At 38.0% G+C, this 20,928-nt stretch overlaps 1 protein-coding gene across 1 annotated transcript in view; it reads left to right on the forward strand.

The window, feature by feature from the left end:
* Positions 1 to 1,054: 1,054 nt before the first annotated feature.
* The window catches only part of ATP7A (ATPase copper transporting alpha), a gene marked incomplete at its 3' end in the record, with an annotated part of 73,629 nt that continues 53,755 nt past the window's right edge, over positions 1,055 to 20,928 (forward strand). The window contains 3 exon segments of the mRNA XM_077752931.1: positions 1,055 to 1,135; positions 10,393 to 10,882; positions 11,660 to 12,385. Of these exon segments, the coding sequence (XP_077609057.1) occupies positions 1,055 to 1,135; positions 10,393 to 10,882; positions 11,660 to 12,385 (1,297 nt within the window).

Consider the following 20,928-nt stretch of genomic DNA (forward strand, 5'->3'; position numbering starts at 1 on the left):
CACAAGGTGCAAGTAAACTTTTGGTGATAATGAAAATGTCTATTTTCTTGATTGTGGTGATAGTTTCACGAGCATATGCCATAAGTTCAAACTCATCAAATTATGTACATTATATATATATACAGATTTTTGTATATCAGTTATATTTAAATAAAGCTCTTAAAAATATATTCATCATAGTTTCAGCATACAGATCTTTTACATCTTTGGTTAGGTTTATTCCTAAATATGTTATGCTTCTAGGTGCAATTGTGAATGGAATCAGTTTCTTGATTACTCTTTTTGTTGCTTCATTATTAGTGTAAAAAAATGCAACTGACTTCTGTACATTGATTTTGTACCCTGCGACTTTGCCAAATTCATGTATCAGTTTTAGGAGCCTTTTGGTGAAGTCTTTCAGGTTTTCCATATAGAATACCACGTTGTCTGCAAACAATGAAAGTCTAACTTCTTCTTTACCAATTTTGATGCCTTTAATTTCAGTTTATTATCTGTTTGCTGATGCTAGGACTTTGAGCACTATATTAAACAACAGTGGGAGAGTGGATATCCCTGTTGTGTTCCTGATCTCAGGGGGAAAGCTCTCAATTTTTCCCCATGGAAGATCCTGGTGAGGATGTGGAAAAACAGGAACCCTCTTGCACTGTTTGTGGGAATGCAAATGGTGTAGCCACTCTGGAAAACAGTGTGACAGTTATTCAAAAAATTCTAAATAGAACTCACCTATGACCCAGGAATAGCACTACTAAGAATTTACCCAAAGGATACAAGAGTGTTGAGGCATAGGGGCACATGTGCCCCAATGTTTATAGCAGCACATTCAATAATAGCCAAATTATGGAAAGAGACCAAATGTCCTTCAACTAATGAATGGATAAAGAAAATGAAATTTGGGAGAAAAGATAGCAGAAAAGTAGGGAGCTTCGTACATTTTACTCGCCCCCATCTCTCAAACGGAGAAGGCCTGAAGCCATAGGAACCCTTACAGAATACTAGGAATTTGGGAGGAAAAGGAGACAGAGTCCACTGAGAAAACAATCTTATAGATACTTGAATGCAAACTGGGGAAAATAAAACGGGCCGGGACCTGGAAACACGGAAGGAAGGGAGGGAGCCCCCTTTGCAGGGAGCCGCGGTGAGTCAAGTGGAAAACAAAGAGCTGCTGAAACTGCTCAAAGAACTGTCCCTGTCCCTGGAGAAAAGAAAAACCTAGGCTTGGGACACAGAGCGATCCCGTTTCCAGCTACGGAGCTGACTTTGAGATGGACGTCCCAATCCCAGGCAGCACCAGGAGAAAGTGCTCCACTGCTCTCCAGCTCCATCTATAGGGGAAGTGGCGTGGCCTGAAACTGCTCACCACTATTCCAGCTCGGATCCATCCCCAGTAGGGAAGCAGCTGGCTTGAAACTACTTGGAAGGATTCGACCTGTGGGTTTATATTTCGGGTAGTATCAATAAAGCTCACAGACTGAGATCTGGAAACGAGACATGGCTTGAGACAAAGAACACGGCCCACTTTGGCTCCCACTGCTCAGTGAGATCAGAACCAAAACAGTGATTTGCAACCCTTGGTATGAAAAAAGACTAGGGCGCTGCCATTTTTCTCCCCAAAACCACAAAGATGGAATCTCAGGGAGCGACCATAGAACACAGTGGAAGCTAAGACCTACCTACACCAAACCATGCCAATCCACGATAGAGAGGTGATTTTTAATACTGGAGCCAGGGCCAAGAACAATATACATGCACTACCGTGATTAATTCTAGATCAATTCTTTCTATTCAGATATATTTTCTCTTGTCTCATTCATACCGCTCCCCTCTGATGGACTGGGCACTCTGGTCATTGGTTTGCTAAAACAGTCACGTTTAATACATTCTCTAGATTTACATTCTACACCTCCACTGCTACCTTTCTATCTCTCTCTGGAGTAATCAGACTATACAGCTTCTCTAGTAACATTGTCTTTGTTTCTTTCTTCTCGCCTCTTACCATATTCTCCTCTTTCTCTCTCTGAATTAAGTCTCTTAGACTCTCTGCCTGGTCATTGTCAAGTTTCGCTTTCTCCCCGCCCTGTCATTTCTCTCTTTGTAGGTGCTCTTCCATGAGCACGGCATACACCCTGCTCTTTATTTGTAGCTGGGAATTCTGGTTTTATGCTTTTAGACTGTCCTTTGTTTTTTGGGTTTTTTCTTTTTTTTTCTTTTCTTTTCTTTTTTATTTTTTATTATTTGTTTTTCTTCCTTCATCTTTTTTCTCTTTTTCTCTTCCTTCTTTTTTCTTTTTATTAAAACTTTTTCTTTAATGTTTTATTTATTTCTGAGAGAGAGACAGTGTGAGCAGGGGAGGGTCAGAGAGAGAGGGAGACACAGAATCTGAAACAGGCTCCAGGCTCTGAGCTGTCCACACCGAGCCCAATGTGGCGCTCAAACCCACGAACTGTGAGATCATGAACTGAGCCAAAGTGGGAGGCTTAATCAAATCAATCACCCAGGTGCCACTCTTTTTTTCTTTTTCTTTTTCCATTTCAGTTTGCTTGTTTGTTGGATCTGTCTGCATTTGTGTGCCTTTGTTCTCTGTGTGTTTCTCTCTCTGTTTTCTTTTCCAGGGCTACCTCAAGAAACCAGCCAAAGTACACGTGGTGGAGAGTCCCAAATACCACTACGAGTAGGAAAATAAAATAAACAAGGTCTAAACATGAGAGACCAAGAGACACCATTCAAAGAACGCTTCCTGAATGGACAGGCCCTGGACAATCAAAGGGAATTCATTAATACAGCAGTACTTGCAGGTGCAGAGTGCATAACAAGCTTTCAAAACTAGCAAGAAACAGAAAGGTAGCCAAAATGATAAAAGGGAAGAAGTATCCTCTAAAGGAATTTCAGGAAACAATGACAGCAAAAGAACTGCTCAAAACAGATATAAGCAACATAACTGAACAAAAATTTAGAACAATAAAATTAATCACTAGGCTTGAAAACAAAATATTAAAAACAAACAAACAAATAAATAAAATAATCACTGGGCTTGGAAAAGGCAAGGAAAACATCAGAGAAACTGTTGCTACAAAGACTATAGAGCTTAAAAATGGTTTGATAAATTAAAAACTGCTATAAATGAGGTGCATAACAAAATGGAGGCATCCAATGCACGAAATACAGAGGCAGAGAAAGAATAAGTGAGTTAGAAGACACAATTATAAAAAAGAGGAAGCCAATACAAAGAGAGATAAACTGATCCAAGAACATGAAAGGAGAGTTCTACAACTAAAGGATACAATCAAACGAAACAATATCCATATCTTAGGAATTCCAGAAGAGAAAGAAAGAGGGAAAGACGCTGAGGGATCCTTAAACAAACTATAGCTTAGAATAGCCCCAAATTTGGGGAAGGAAACAAACATTGAAATCCAAAGACACAGAGAACTCCCCTCAGACGTAACTTGAATCGATTTCTGGACGACACATCATAGTGAAACTGGCAAAATATAAGGATAAAGAGAGAATTTAGAAACCAACTACGGATAAAAGGGCCCTAACATACAAAGGGAAACCTATTGGAGTGGTAACAGACCTATCAATTGAGACTTGGCAGTCCAGAAAGGAATGGCAGGAGATCTTCAATCTGATGAACAGGAAAAATATGCCGCCAAGAAGCCTCTACCAGCAGTCCTGTCATTCAGAATAGGAGAGATAAAAGTCTTTCCAAACAACAAAAATAGAAACAATTAGTCACCACTAAACCAGCCTTACAAGAAATCCTGAGGGGTATTCTATGAGGGAAATATTGCAAAGAACACAAGATACCAGAGACAACATCACAAGCATGAAAACTACAAAGAACAAAATGACACTAAACCCATATTTTTCAATAATAACACTGAATGTAAATGGGCTAAATGCCCCAATCAAAAGACATAGGGTAGCAGATTGGAGAAAAAACAAAATACATCTATTTGCTGTCTACAAGAAACTCATTTTAGACCTGAGGACAACTTCAGATTGAAAATAAGGGGATGGAGAAATATATATCATGCTACTAGAAGTCAAAAGAAAACTAGAGTAGCTATACTTATATCAGACAAACTGGACTTTAAAGTAAAGACAGTAACGAGGGATGAAGAAGGACATTATATAATAAATACAGGGTTTATCCGTCAGGAAGAGCTAACAATTATGAATGTCTATGCACCAAATAAGTTAGCACCCAAATACATAAAGCAATTAATCACAAACAGCAACAATCCTATGGATAAGAATGTGGCAATAGCACGGGAATTTAATACTCCGCTTACATCAATGGATAAATCAACTAGACAGAAAATCACTAAAGAAACAATGGACTTGAATGACACAATGGCCCAAATGGATTTGACCAACATATTTAGAACTCTACATCCTGAGGCCATGGAATTCACTTTCTTCCCAAGTGCACATGGCACATTCTCCAAGATAGATCACATACCGGGACATAAAGCAGCCCTCAATAAATATAAAAGAATTGNTTAGGTTTAGGGTGCTTTTTTTTGCTCTCTTTCTAGTTTCTTTAGGTGCAGTCTTAGATTTTGTGCTTGAGCTTTGTCTAATTTCTTCTAATAGGCCTGGAGTTCACTGTACTTTCCTCTTAGCACTGTCTTTGCCGCATCCCATAGAGTTTGGATTGTTGAATTTTCATTTTCGTTTGTTTTCATATATTTTTACATTTCTTCTCTAATTGCCTGATTGGCCCATTCTTTCTTTAGTAGGGTGTTCTTTAGCCTCCATGTTTTTGGAGGTTTTCTAGACTTCTTCCTGTGGTTGATTTCAAGTTTCACAGCATTATGATGTGAAAGTGGGCATGGTATGATCTCAATTCTTTTATATTTCTTAAGGGCTGCTTTATGTCCCGGTATGTGATCTATCTTGAAGAATGTGCCATGCGTGCTTGAGAAGAATGTGAATTCCCTGGCATCAGGTTGTAGAATTCTAAATATATCTGTCATATCCATCGGGACCATTGTGTCCTTCAAGTCCATTGTTTCTTTAGTGATTTTCTGTCCAGTTGACCTATCCATTGCTGTCAGTGGAATATTAAAATCCCTTGCCATTAGGACATTTTTGTTAATAAGATTGTTTCTGTTTTTGATTAACTGTTTTTTGTATTTGGATGCTCCCGTTTTCGGTGTGAAGACATTTATAATTGTTAGCTTTTCCTGACAGATAGACCCTGTAATTATTACATAATGCCCTTCTTCATCCCTTGTTACTGTCTTTACTTTAAAGTCCAGTTTGTCTGATATAAGTATCGCTACTCCGCCTTCCTTTTGACTTCCAGTAGCATGATATATATTTCTCCATCCCCTTATTTTCAATCTGANTGTCTCTGTTACTTTGCGTTCCTTGCAACATTTCCCTCATAGAGCTCCCCGCAGGATATCTTGTAGGGCTGGATTAGTGGTGACTAATTGTTTCTATTTTTATTTCTTTGGAAAGACTTTTATCTCTCCTTCTATTTTGAATGACAGGCTTGCTGGATAGAGGATTCTTGGCTGCATATTTTTCCTATTCATCGGTTTGAAGATCTCCTGTCATTCCTTTCTGGCCTGCCAAGTTTTAGTAGATAGGTGTGTCACCACTCTGATAGGTTTCCCTTTGTATGTTAGGGCCCTATTCTCCCTAGCTGCTTTCAGAATTCCCTCTTTGACTTTATCTTTTGCCAGTTTCACTATGATCTATAGTGCAGAAGATCGATTCAAGTTACGTCTGAGGAGAGTTGTCTGTTCCTCTTGTATTTCAATGTCTGTTTCCTTCCCCAGACTGGGGAATTTTTATGCTATAATTTGTTCAAAGACTCCTTCAGTCCCTTTCCCTCTTTCTTCCTCTTCTGGAATTCTTATGATATGGTTATTGTTCCATTTGATTGTATCCCTGAGCTCTCGAATTTTCCTTTCATGTTCCTGTATCAGTTTATCTCTCTTTTTCTCAGCTTCCTCTTTTTCTATAATTGTTTCTTCTAAATCACCTATTCTGTTCTTTGCCTCTTCAGTCCGTGCATTGGACGCCCCCATCTTATTACTCATCTCATTATAGCAGTTTTTATTTCATCACAACTGTGTTTAAGCTCCATACTCTTTGTAGATGTAGTGTCTCTGCTGTCTTCTATGCTTTTTTCAGGCCAGTGATTCATTTTATGACTATTGTTCTAAATTCTTGTTCAGTTATGTTGCTTATATCTGTTTTGAGCAGTTCTTTAGCTGTCATTTCTTCCTGGAATTTCTTTAGAGGAGAATTCTTCCCTTTCATCATTTTGGATAGCTTTCTGTGTTGTTAGTTTTAAAAGCTTGTTATACACTCTGCACCTGTGAGCGCTGCTGTACGAAAGAAGCTCTTTGACTTTCCAGGGCCTGTCCATTCAGGAACTGTTCTTTGAATGGTGTCTCTTGTTCTCTCTTGTTGAGACTTTGGTTATTTTATATCCCTCTCGTATTGGTATTTGGTACTCTCCACCATGTGTACTTTGGCTTTTTTCTTGAGGTAGCTCTGTAAAAGAAAACAGAGAGACAAACACACAGGGAACAAAGGCACACAGATGCGCCAAGAAATCCAACAAACATGCAAACCGAAAGGGAAAAAGAAAAAGGAATAAAAAGGAAGGAAGGAAAATAGAAGACAGGAAAGAAAATAAAAGAGGAAGGAGGAGAAACAAATATTAAAAATAAAAAGAAAACAAAAAAGAAAAATACTCAGATGACAAAGGACAGTCTAAAGGCATAAAACCAGAATTCCTAGTCACAGATAAAGTGTATGCAGTGCTGATGGAAGAGCATACACAAAGAGAGAAATGACAGGGTGGGGAGAAAGCGAAACTCGACAATGACCAGGCAGAGAGACTAAGAGGCTTAATTCAAAGAATGAGGAGAATAATGTAAGAGACGAGGAGATGGAAATGAAGATAATGTTACTGAGAGAAATTGTATAGTCTAAATACTCCAGAGAGAGAGATAGAAAGGTAGTGGTGGAGGTGTAGAATATATATCTAGAGAATGAATTAAATGTGTCTGTTTAAGCAAACCAATGGCCAGAGTGCCCAGTTCAGCAGAGGGGATGTATGCGAATGAGACAAGGGAAAATATATTTGAATAGAAAGAATTGATCTAGAATTAGTCTCAGCAGTGCATCTATGTTGGTCTTGCCCCAGGCTCTGGTGAAGAAAAAATAAAAGCAGCTCTCTAGCAGGGATGGGCGTAGTTTGGTGTGAGGAGGTCTTAGCCTCCACTGTGCCCTGTCTGCTGCTCCTTGAGGCCCCGCCTTGGTGGTTGTGGGGAGAAAAATGGTGTTGCCTCAGTCCCTTCTTGAACAAGGCATTGCAACTCACGCTTTTGGGTCTGATCTCCCTGTGCTGAGGCCGTAGCTAAGGTGGGCTGTGTTCTATGTCCCAAGCCCCAGTCGTTTCCAGGTCCCAGTCCACCTGAAGCACAGTCCTGGATGTCGCAGCTTCCCCCGCTGGCGGGAGGTTGAGTGGGAGGAGCGGAGGTACAGCCTAGGGTTCGAAGACTCCTTGTCGCCAGGGTTCAAGCCTGGGGGGCATAGGTGCAGACTCAGTTCGGTGGCACAAGGCCGCCGCGGGGAGTCAAGCGGGAGAGCAGGGGCACAGCCTCTGGCCTGCTATCACTGTGCTGCTGGGGATGGTGCTGGGAGTGCAGCATAACAGGTTTTCCTGGCGCCCTCTGGGATGGGGGCACCCAGTTCAAATTCAGCACCCCAGCCAGAACTAAAAACACTCTGCTTCCAAGTCAAGGTTTTTCTCTTCTCCAGGGACAGTTCTATGAGCAGTTTCAGCTGCTCTTACTTTTCCCCTCCACTCACCCGACTGTCTGCGAGGGGAGCTCCCTCCTCTCCCTCCGCGTGTCTGGTACTGGCCTGCTTTTATCTTCCCCTGTTCACACTCACGCACTTATGAGGTTGCCTTCCCAGTGTACTCTGTTTCTTTGTCTTCCCAAACTCCTGAGACTCAGTGTCCTATGGTTTCAGGTCTTCTCTGTTTGAGAGATGGGTGCGAGCGAAATACATGGAGCTCCTTACTTCTCTGCCATCTTGCTCTCTCTCTCTCTCTCTCTCCCATTTTTAAAAACTTTGGTACTTTATCAGAAAAAGTATAGTCGTACCTGAAGCTGTACTGTCCAATGGAATGTTCTGCGATGATGGAAATCTTCTATATAAACCCATACCATATAGCAGCCACTTAGCCACATTACCCATTGAATATTTGAAATGTGGCTAATTCAACTATCTGAATTTTTTATCTAATTATTTTTGGTTTAAAATACAATTATCATACAGTACAATTGACTTATTTTTGATCTTAAGTTCTTTGATTNATTTAAATTATTTTCCCACTTCTGTTTTGGATCACTTATGCTAGTGATTTCTTCCATAACTAAGATCAAGATGACCAACTAGGATTATCAGTTTTAGAATCTTTTCTGTGCCAGAGTTTCATTTCAGGATTTCACCTAATACCTAACCATTGATTACCAAGTTAAAGGAAGAAATGAAAATACGAAGTTCATTAAAATAGTTAAGATTTAACTATATAACTATTGTTGACAGTTTAAAGTGAAATTTCCTGCTTTTAATTATATTTTGGAGTTGCTTTTATTTATGGAACAAAGATTTTCACCAGGAATCCAAGATAATACTCATATTTTAACTGCGTTTAGAACATTAATGCCCTACCATCCCTCAAAAATCAGTGGGTCTAAAACTAAATTTATCATCTTCCTTTTCCCACCACTCCAACCTCATCCTCCAGTTTTCTTCTTCTCTCTCTGATAACAGTTAATGGCAGCACCATCTATCCACTGGCCCAGGCCAGAAATCTGTAAGTCATAGTCATCTCCTTTACTCTCTATAATTTCCTTACTAATTTTTGCCCTCCCAAATGTATCTTGGAACTGCCTCTTTTACTTTGCCCTCAGGAATCATGCCTTAATTCAGATCTTCTATGTACCACTATTGCAATGGCAATCGTCTCCTAACTGATCTCCTATCCTGTGTCACTCCATTCCACCCCCACACATCTACGGTGTCTCTGAAATGATTCTTCTCTAAAATGCTAATACAATCATGTCATTCCCCTGCTTAACCTTTTCGTGGCTCTCTATTACCTATAGGATAAATTACCATTATTGGCATAAAGTAGACCCCATAGTAAATCAGTTTCCTAATTCTCTAGCTTATCATCTTTATCTACTTTATCCATTTGTCTAGAATTCCTGCCTCATTCATTCTTGCTAATTTCTGTTTGTTCTTTTACATTCAGGTCTTATCTCCCCTAAGAAAGCTTTTCTGACCCATGTTCCCAGGGATGAGTACGTGTCTGTTTTCTGTATTTTCTATGCTATGCTAATACTGCTCCCTGTGACTGTGTCATGCTCACCTTTGTGTCTTGAGAATCCCAGTTCCTGGCACATATAATAGGTGCTTAATAAATATTAGTTGTTCAGTGTTTATATAACTCACTGCTGCAAAGAACTACTTGCCTATGTATTTACTCTTATAACAACCCTAGAGGATTATAGGGCATATTTCCCAATTTTTCAGATGGTAGAATTAATGAATATGGTTGAGTAATAAGTGGAGAGTTGACAATGGAACTCAAACCTTCTGATTCCCAACCCAGTGTGTGTGTGTGTGTGTGTGTGTGTGTGCGCGCGCACGCACATGTGTTGTGTGTATGAGTACACCATTAGTTTTTGGAGATGTCATCCAAAGATAGGAGTGCAGTCATAGTAGTAGTTAAATTATATACAGTAGCTAAGCTTTAGGAACACAATCATTTTTTATCATTGAATCAGGTGAAACAATTTCTTACTTTGAATAAAAGTAATAGTAGGCTGTAGAGACTTAGAAGGATATAGGAGTATATGCTACAAAATCCTATCATACTGCCTTTAATCACAAACTAGCATGTTTATATATTTTCTTCCAAATGAAGTTATCTTAACTCAACATCTTAAAATTTAAACTTCATGTCACATTTTCTGCAGCTGATCCTGTTTTCTTTATTATCTTTTGAATTGATAGAGAGTGAAGTATTGGAATAATTTGTGAAAGGAGATAGTAGGAGAGAGTTGTTTGTGCTAGGGTGTGTTTGTCCGTGTGTGTTTCAAATGCCTAATCAGTACCTGAGTCATATACGCCTACATACAAGTTTATCATTCCTATAAGTGGAGAAGACTTTTTTTTTTGTTTCTTTCCAAAGAGAATAGTAAAGATGAGAACTAATATAGAAACTTCATTTGGTTGAATTATTTGTCCCATTCTTCCTGAATGTGGCATGATGATTGCTATTTTTTAAGTTCCAGGTCATCAAATTGGATTAAACTGACTTTTGAAATTCTCTTCCAAAAGGTTTCACTGGAAGAAAAAAACGCAACTATTATTTATGACTCTAAACTACAGACTCCAAAGACCCTCCAGGAAGCTATTGATGACATGGGCTTTGATGCTGTTCTCCACAATCCTAACCCTGTCCCTGTTTTAACTGACACTGTGTTTCTGACTGTTGCTGCTTCACTGGCTCTGCCATGGGACCATATCCAAAGCACATTGCTCAAGACCAAGGGTGTGACAGACATTAAAATTTCCCCTCAGCAAAGAACTGTAGTGGTGACAATAATCCCTTCTATAGTGAATGCCAATCAGATAATAGAGCTACTTCCAGATCTCAGTTTAGCTATTGGAATTCTGGAGAACAAGTCAGGAACTTGTGAAGATTACAGTATGGCTCAAGTAGGTGAAGTCATGCTGAAGATGAAAATAGAAGGAATGACCTGCCATTCGTGCACCAGCACCATTGAAGGAAAAATTGGGAAGCTTCAAGGTGTTCAGCGAATTAAAGGTAATAGATCTGGTGGTATTAGCCTGGTTGTTTTGTAAGGTTGAGCTTTCTGTTTTTGGCCTTTTAAGGTTTTTCTTTCCTCTTAAGCATGGGTTTAGAATCCACCGGACTAGAATGCTGACTGCTTCATTGAAGTCTGAATTCCAGAGTGTACAGTGTACATATTCCCAGGATTAGTGTGGGTAAAGCTAATGATTATAATTAACAGCTACATGAGTTTTGAACTAACATAAAAGGTAGCTGGGGTGGCCGTGCATGGAGTTCAGTGTTTTTAACACAACATGCATGGGGTCCTTTCTATCTCTAATCTATTTCTGTTTAGGCATGCAGAAACTTGGAGACCATAGATATAGTGGTCATATTTTTTTACTTTTCTCCAGTCTATGTCAGTAACATTTTATGAAAACAGAATTATCTTAAGAAAATCTGATGACAGTGAAGACAGAAACAATTATGTGTGGTTTTGATTTGAAAACTGCAGAATATTGGGGCGCCAGGGTGACTCAGTCGGTTGAGCGTCTGACTTCGGCTCAGATCATGATCTTGTGGTTCACAAGTTCAAGCCCCACATCGGGCTCTGTGCTGACAGCTCAGAGCCTGGAGCCTGTTTCAGATTCTGTGTCTCCCTCTCTATCTGCTCCTCCCCAGCTCGTACTCTGTCTCTGTCTCTTTCAAAAATAAACAAGACATTAAAAAAAAAAGAAAAGAAAACTCCAGAATGTTTTCTGAAGTGGCCTAAGAATAACTGAATTAAATATTTCTCTTTTCATTAACTAGTCTCCCTGGACAACCAAGAAGCTTCTGTTGTGTATCAACCTCATCTTATCACAGCAGAGGAAATAAAAAAGCAGATTGAAGCTGTGGGCTTTCCAGCATTCATCAAAAAACAGCCCAAGTACCTCCAATTGGGAGCTATTGATATAGAACGTCTAAAGAATACACCAGTCAAATCCTCAGAAGGATCACAGCAAAGGAGTCCATCATATAGCAGTGATTCAACCGTCACTTTCATTATAGATGGCATGCATTGTAAATCATGTGTGTTAAATATTGAAAGTGCTTTATCTACACTCCAGTATGTAAGCAGCATTGTAGTTTCTTTAGAGAATAGATCTGCCATAGTAAAGTACAATGAGAGCTCAGTCACTCCAGAAACCCTGAGAAAAGCAATAGAGGCCCTATCACCAGGGCAATATAGAGTTAGTATTACAAGTGAAATTGAGAGTACCTCAAACTCTCCCTCCAGTTCATCTCTTCAAAAGATTCCTTTGAACACAGTTAGCCATCCTCTGACTCAAGAAACTGTGATAAACATTGGTGGTATGACTTGTAATTCTTGTGTGCAGTCTATTGAGGGTGTCATATCAAAAAAGGCAGGTGTAAAATCCATACAAGTATCTCTTGCAAATGGCAATGGAACTGTTGAGTATGATCCTCTACTGACTTCTCCAGAAACCTTGAGAGAAGCAATAGAAGACATGGGATTTGATGCTGCCTTGTCAGGTAATTATTACTTTTTTCTCAGATTCCCTTAATGTTTTTTTATCTCCTAACTTGGATTCTTTGGCTTCCATCAATAATAATGAGTAATAGGCACTGCAATTCCGGTTTTTGGAAGTAAATCTTATAGAGGTAGTCAGCAGTGTATACAAAGATGCCTAAGGATGTTTGAATAATTATCTATAATATTTAAAACTAGAAACATTATACCATGATACATCCATATGATGAAATGCTATGAAGCCATAAAAAATTACAGTATTAAAAATACTTAATGCACAGGAAAGTGTGTGAGATATTTTGTTAAATGAAAACATAAAATGTAAAAATCTGTATATTCAAACTATGATCAAAATATTATAAACACATGTTAAGGATTTATACCATGTATATGCTATTTATGTATATGAGTGAGTAAAATTCTTGGTAGGACATGAACTAAAATTTTAATAGTGGTTATTATATGAGTGGTAGGATAAAGGTGATAGTTTTTCAATTGTGCTTTCCTATGTGTTTTAAGTTTCATGTGACAAGGATATATATGTATGTATGATGGGAGAAGCAAATGCTATTTTGAAAAAAAGGTAGAAATAAATAATAGAATTTTAACTGTAGTTTTAAATTAGGCATTCAAATGAAACTGACTCTAGAACTGCCTCAAAGTCTTTCCATTTCCTGACAGCTCTTGCCTTGAACTGAAACCAAAAATGAATAGTGCATGGAATTTGCCTGTGTGAACTTGTTGTTTTATTTATTTTTATTTTTTTAATGTTTATTTATGTTTGAAGGGGAAAGAGAGCATGAGCAGGGGAGGGGCAGAGAGAAAGGGAGACAGAGAATGTGAAGCAGGCTCCAGGCTCTGAGCTGTCAGCAGAGAGCCCGACGTGGGGCTCGAACCCACAAACTGTGAGATCATGATCTGAGCTGAAGTTGGAATCTTAACTGACTGAGCGGCCCAGACGCCCTACTTGTTGTTTTAAACTAGAATATAACCTAGCCTTGAATTAAACTGGAAATGCCCTAATGAAATGTCTTGCTGTAAATAAAATAGAAAAGTTGTATAACTAATTTCTAGATTAGAGAGGCATAAAAATTATCTTAAACACATGCTCAAATTATGGCACATAAATGTGAGTGGAAGAGGACCCAGAGACATACTAAATATTCTTAATTTTCATATTCAGAACAAATGGTAGAAATTGTAGAATTCTCACTTTTTAATGTCAAGGTATAGTTTTTATGTCATAAAATTCACCCTTAATTTTTTTTAAAATTTAGACAGAGAGGGAGAGGGGCAGAGGGAGAGAGAGAACCTCAAGCAGGCTACATGCTCAGCATGGAGTCCCATGCACAGCTCAATTCCATGGCCCTGGGATCGTAACCTGAGCCAAAAAATCAAGAGTCAGACACCTAACTGACTGAGCCACCCAGGAGCCGCAGAATTCGTTCGCCCTTTTAAAGTATACAGTCTAGTGGTTCTTAGTATATTCAGAGTTTTGCAGCTGTTATCACTGTCTAATTTTATAACATTTACATCACCAGCAAAAGAAACCCTGTACTCATTAGCAGTCACTCCTCATTTGCCCTCCCCTACCCCAGCGCCTGTTATCTGTTGTTCCGTTTTTTGTCTTTATGAATTTGACAACTCTAGGTACCATATAAGTGGAGCCATAGAATATTTGTCCTTTTGTGTCTGACTTCTTTCATTTAGTATCTTGTTTTCAAGGAACACAAGTGTTCATCTATGTTTGTAACGTATATCAGTATTTCACGTTTTTATTGCCAAATAGTATATATGTATATGTACACACACACACATTTGTGTTATATGTTGTATTTACATATCATTTTGTTTCTCCATTCAGCAGTTGGTGGAAATTTGGGAAGCCGTTTCCAATCTTGGCTTTTAGAAATAATGCTGCTATGAACATTTGTGTACGAATTTTTACATAAATATATGTGTTTATTTCTCGTGAGTATACACCTAAGAGTGTAATTTCTGCGTCATAGGGTGAATATGTTTAACTTTTTCAGGAATTGCCATACTTTTCCAAAGTGGCGGACCCATTTTACATTGCCACCTAGAATTCTCACTTTAATAAAGAAAATCTCAAAAGACCAGAATTCTTTTGCTCTAAAAAAGAGATACATAATACCTTATTAGAAAGTTAATATAGAATACTGAACTGTTAAAGAGCCTCCAGTACTAAAAATTTGAACAAAGTATAGGAAATCCATAATTGCAAAAGGAAATAACTATGAAACTAAAAGAATAATTTTAATTGGATATATTGAAGTGAAACTGCATCAGGTAGCCATAAAAATGAATAAAATTAGTTTTGGCCCAATTTAGTTGTATCTATCATTGCTTACAATTTTTAAAATTTCAAAATGACAGTATTTGAAATTGATTCACATTTTACTAACCCATAATGTTGAATTATTCTTCAGAGTTTCTATTAAACTAAAATACTTTGTCATACATAATGCATTGTGGACATCATATAAATAAGTTTAGCTTACATCAATATTGATTAAACAAGTTACTTACACTGTGATATTCCTATGCCTCATAAATATAGGAACCCAAATCATATCAATTTATACCACAGATAGTATATAAAAGTGAAATATATTCTTTTTTTTAATTTTTTTTTAAATTTATTTCTAGGAGAGAGAGAGGGAGACAGCGTGAGCAGGGGAGGGTCAGAGAGAGAGGGAGTCACAGACTGAAACAGGCTCCAGGCTCCGAGCTGGCAGTCAGCACAGAGCCCGACGCGGGGCTCGAACCCACGAACCGCGAGATCATGACCTAAGCGAAAGTCGGACGCTTAACCGACTAAGCCACCCAGGCGCCCCAAAAGTGAAATATATTCCTACGGTCAAATCTGGCATCTGGCATTATTGCAAGCAGGGACCTCACAGACATTCAGACTGAACCCCCAAAATGGCATTTATCTTATTCTTTTGGGTCTGTATTTTTGCAGCTGTAAGTATGGTTCACAGATCAGCAGTAGCAGCAGCATCTCTGGGAGCTTGTTAGAACTTTAGACTTTCTGACCCACTGCACACCTATTAAATAAAAATCTACATTTTGATTTTCATAAGCTCTCCAGGTAATTCATATGTGCATTAAAGTTTGAGAAGCACTGGTATGAATAATTTGCTGCATTGATCTCTATAAATAAACTCTCTGAATTAAATCTATATTAACATTTTTTACTTAATGCAATGATAATGTAATATGAAATAATTTAAAATGGCATTTAAGAATTTTTATTTAACAGGGCACCTGGGTGGCTCAGTCATTAAGCATCTGACTTTGGTTCAAGTCATGATCTCACGGTACGTCAGTTCAAGTCCCACATTGGGTGATATAGAGCCCCGCTTTAGGTGAGCTTGAGCCCCACTTTGGGTGAGCTCAAGCCTTGCTTCTCTCTTTCTCTCCCTCTCCCTCTCCCTCCCTCCCTCCCTCCTTCCCTCTCTCTCTCCCTCCCTCTCTCTCTCTCTGTCTCTCCCTTTCTCTCTCTTTCCATCCCCCTCCCTCTCTCTCTCTGCCCCTCCTGGGCTTCTCTCTCTCTTTCTCTCTGCCTCTCATTTACTTGCTCGCGCTCTCTCTCTCTCTCTCTCTCTCAAAATAAAAGAAGAATATTTATGTAACAAATGTGAACAGAGTAAAAACAACTTTCCAACTACCTTACATGGCTTCAAACATGAACTCGAGCAATAGGAGAAATTTTGGTCAGACTAGTAAGTGGAATTCAAGAGTACTTGGTAATCTCTAGTAGTCCATGTCTGTCATCTACCTAGACCTCAGGATTCATGAATGCAACATATTCACTAACTTTTAACAATGGCGTTTACCTCAACCAACTCAAGGGTCCCAGGAATTAATTGTTCAACAAATAATCACTAGGAGCTTGTTATGTGCCGAATATGTATTAAGAGTCATAACAAACACAGTAATGGCCATGATAAATAGATAAAAAACCTTGGCACAGTGAAGGTCACCATAAAAGAAGTGATAGATTTGTGACTACGGTGACCCATATTATTGGGATAAAAGGTTGATATCAAATGACTGAATTCTGTATTTCTGCTAGAGATCAATCAGAGTTTGAAATGCCATCCGAATTGTGGCTACTTGTTTCCTGAATGTCATTGTCAGTTCTGATCCTGGCTTCACAATCTATCACTATAACCCCTTCCGAGACAGAGAGGGGTTGTCGCATTTTGTCTTTATGTCATACTAATCATGGGTGGGATGTAAAAGTTAAAAGAGATAGAAATATGTGAGGTGCTTTGCTTACTTCATTGGTGAATTCTTTTTTTAAATTTTATTTTTTAAAATTTTAATTCAAGAGTAGTTACTGTAGTGTTATATTAGTTTCAGGTGTAAAATATAGTGTTTCAACAATTCATACATGACCTGGTGTTCATTACAAGCACACTCCTTAATCCTCATTACCTACTTAACCCATCCTCCTAACACCCCCTCTGGTAACCAACTGTCTATTCTCTATAATTAAGAGTCTCTTTCTTAATTTGTCTCTCTCTCTCTTTTTTGTCCCTTTCCTCATTGCTTCTTAAGTCCCACATATGAATGAAATTATATATTTGTCTTTCTCTGACAAATTTATTTCCCTTATCATTATACTCTCTAGCTCCATCCATGTCATTGCAAATGGCAAGATTTCATTTTTCACGGCTAACTAATATTCCATTGTGTACACACACACACATTTATATACAATACACACACACACACACACACACACACACCAGAACTTCTTTATCCATTCATCAATTGATGGGTCTTGGGCTGTTTCCATAATTTAGCTATTGTACATAATACTGCTGTAAACATTGGAGTGCATGTATCCCTTTGAATTAGTGTTTCTGTATCTTTTGGGTAAATAGTGCAATTTCTGGATCATAGGGTAATTCTATTTTTAACCCTTTGAGGAACCTCCATACTGTTTGCCACAGTGGCTGTTCCAGTTTTCATTCCCACCAACAGTGCAAGAGGGTTCCCCTCTCTCCGCATCCTTGCCAACACCTGTTTCTTGTTGTTGATACTAGCCATTCTGACAGGTATTAGGTGATACCTCATTGAAGTTTTGATTTTCATTTTTTTCATTTCATTGATTTTCATTTCCCTGATGGTAAGTGATGACCAGCATCTTTCCATCTGTCTGTTGGCCATCTCTATGTCATCTTTGGAGAAATGTCTGTTCATGTGTTCTTCCCACTTTGTAAGTGGATTATTTGTTTTTTGGGTGTTGAGTTTGATAAGTCTTTATAGAATTTGGACACTAACCCTTTCTCGGGTATGTCATTTGCAAATCTCTTCTCTCATTCCCTAGATTGCCTTTTAGTTTTGTTGATTGTTTCCTTTGCTGTGCAGAAGCTTTTTATTTTGATGTCGTCTTGATGGTTTATTGTTCATTTGGTTTCCTTTGCCTCAGGAGACATATCTAGAAAAAGAAAAAAGCTGCTCTGTCCATTGTCAGTGAAGTTACTACTTGTGTTTTCTTCTAGGATTTTTATGGTTTCAGGTCTCACATTTAGGCCTTTCGTCCATTCTCAATTTATTTTTGTGTATGGCGTAAGAAAGTGGCCCAGTTTCATTCTAGTGTGTGCAGCTGTCCAGTTTTTCCAACACCATTTGTTGAAGATATTGTCTTTTATTCCATTGCATATTCTTGCCTCCTTTGTCAAAGATTAATTGACCATTTAGTTGTGGGCTTATTCCTGGGCTTTCCATTCTGTTGATCTCTATGTCTATTTTTGTACCAGTGCCATACTGTTTTTCCTACTGCAGCTTTGTAATACAACGTGAAGTCTGGTATTGTGATACCTCCAGTTTTGTTTTCCTTTTTCAAGATTGCTTTGACTATTCAGGGTCTTTTGTGGTTCTATACAAATCCTAGGATGGTTTGTTCTAGTTCTGTGAGAAATGCTGTACGTATTTTGATAAAGATTGCATTAAATGTGTAAGATTGCTTTGGGTAGTATAGACATTTTAACATCATTTGTTCTTTCAATCCATGAACATGGAATGTTTTTCCATTTCTTTGTGTTGTTTTCAATTTCTTTCATCAGTATTTTATAGTTTTCAGAGTACAGGTCTTTTACCTATTTGGTTAAGTTTATTCATAGGTATTTTATTATTTTTGTTGCAATTTTAAGTGGAATTGCTTTCTTAATTTCTTTTTATGCTGCTTCATTATTGATGCATAGAAATGCAACAGATTTCTGTACATTGATTTTGTATCCTACAACCTTACTGAATTCATTTATCAGTCCTAGTAGTTTTTGGTGGACTCAAGGGTTTTCTGTATGGTATCATGTCATCTGCAAACAGTGAAAGTTTTCCTTCTTCCTTGCCAATTTGGATGCCTTTTATTTCTTTCTGATGTCTGATGCCGTGGCTGGGACTTCCAGTTCTATTTTGAATAAAAGTGGTGAAATCAGACATCCTTGTCTTGTTCCTGATCTTAGGAGAAAAAAAGCTGTCAGTTTTTCACCATAGGATATGATGTTAGCTATGGGTTTTTCATAGAAAGCATTTTATTATGTTGAAATATGTTTACTCTAGATCTACTCTTTTGTGGGTTTTTATGATGAATGGATGTTGTACTTTGTCACATGCTTTTTCTGCATCTACTGAAATGATCATATGGTTTTAATCCTTTCTTGTGTTGATATAATGGATCATATTGGTTGACTTGCAAATATGGAACTACCCTTACATGGGAGATGCATTTTATCATGACCGTCAATCTCATCATTCTCTAAAAAGGTATATAATATATGAAGTTAAGTCTTCATTAACCAATTAAAGCAAGAAGAATAGTCAGATTCTTTTCTTTTTTTTGTATATATATTTTTAATTTCAAACTTAAAGAAAAGCTACAAAAGCAATACAAAGAATTCCTGTTTACCAATTTCTCTCACATTCCCTGGCTGTCAATATTTTACCACATTTGTTTTATCATTCTCTCTCTCTCTCTCTCTCTCGACAGACAGACAGACAGACACACACACACATACACACACACACACACTTTTTCTGAATCATTTGAGAGTACATTGCTGCAATGATGCTATAAATTCTTTTTAATCCATTTTCTGATTATGTATTTATTCTTCATATTCACACACTGAAGCTACCAGTTACAAGGATCAGATTGGCAACCCTTTCTTGAAATTTTTGGAATCTTTTCTGATTGTTGCCTCAAGCGCAAGAAATTCAACCTTCCTTCCTTTTGGATTCACTGAAGCATGAATAGTGTCACTACAGCCTATAGAAAATCTAATCGAAGGAAAGTAGCCATTTAATTCAGTGTGGCTTTTTAATACCTGCACTACTTCTGTGGAAGATGGAAGCTTTTGCTCTTTTATTTGCCACACTCACTGGGTTAAAGTGCACAATTTTATGGATCTTTGTTGAGAGGTCATGCCAAGGTAGCTAAACAGGACTACTTCTGTGACTTATTTTAATTCAGTACTGTACTTCCAGAGTATGAAAATTGCAAATTTTATTATGGGTTATCTCTGGTACCTGAAATAACTGAATTACTCTGGAACAGGACCTAAAGTAATTAGCAGTATAAACTTTTTTTTAGCGTCTAAGTTCAATATGAAAGCTTGACAGTAATTATGAGAGAATGAAATAAACTCCTGGCTGGATTAAAATAATGTTTTATTTTTCAAAGTCAAAGCTATTTCCTTTGGGCAAATGAGCTTCCTTTTTGAAATGTTTAAGATAACAGTAGAATTTGGTAAATTTTGCTGTCTGTGTTCTAAATAATGCTCTCATAATCTGAATGAATGTAGTTTTGAAATTAGGTTGACTAATTTTGGAATTGGAAGTGTCTAGTCAGTTGTGATCGGTGCCCTTTACTATACCCAGACTGGCTGTAGTGCCATCACCTGGGAATGTGGTGGAAGTGCAGAATATCAGGCGCCATCCTAAATGTCCTGAATCAGAACCTGCATTTTAAGAAAATCCCCTAGGTTAGTGTGTGTGTGTGTGTGTGTGTGTGTGTGTGTGTGTGTGTGTGTTAAAATTTAACAGCCATTATTATACTGATTTGGAAAGTATGGATCATTATTTATTAGGAAAATGGTCGGGCTTTTGTTAAAGTTTCTGCAAAAGATGCCCTTTTTGGCATCCTGAAAACCAACTCTTCTATGAAGGGATTCCTCTGTGGGTTAGCCAAATAGAGCTGAAGCAGTGTTTTTGCCCAAGGGGAATAAATAACAAGTTAGATAGGTACCTGGAAATTTCCACATCACCTCTTTTCCTCCTTATCGCTGCAGGAGAGTATAACATCTTGAGCTTCTTTGCAGGCCCGTGAATGTGCTGGAGAGAATAACTTTTCCCTTCTTGGAGGTGATTAACACTTAAGTGGATAAACTAAAACAGAATAGCAGATTTTCTGAGACTGCAGGGGAATTTCTGGATGATAGGAGCTTCCCATTGCTCCACAGTGCATAAACATTCTATGGAGAGATTTTCCAAATATTCCCTTGAACAA

The sequence above is a fragment of the Crocuta crocuta genome, unplaced genomic scaffold, assembly GCF_008692635.1.
Source record: "Crocuta crocuta isolate KB4526 unplaced genomic scaffold, BGI_CrCroc_1.0 scaffold1353, whole genome shotgun sequence".
Classification (NCBI taxonomy): Eukaryota; Metazoa; Chordata; class Mammalia; order Carnivora; family Hyaenidae; genus Crocuta; species Crocuta crocuta.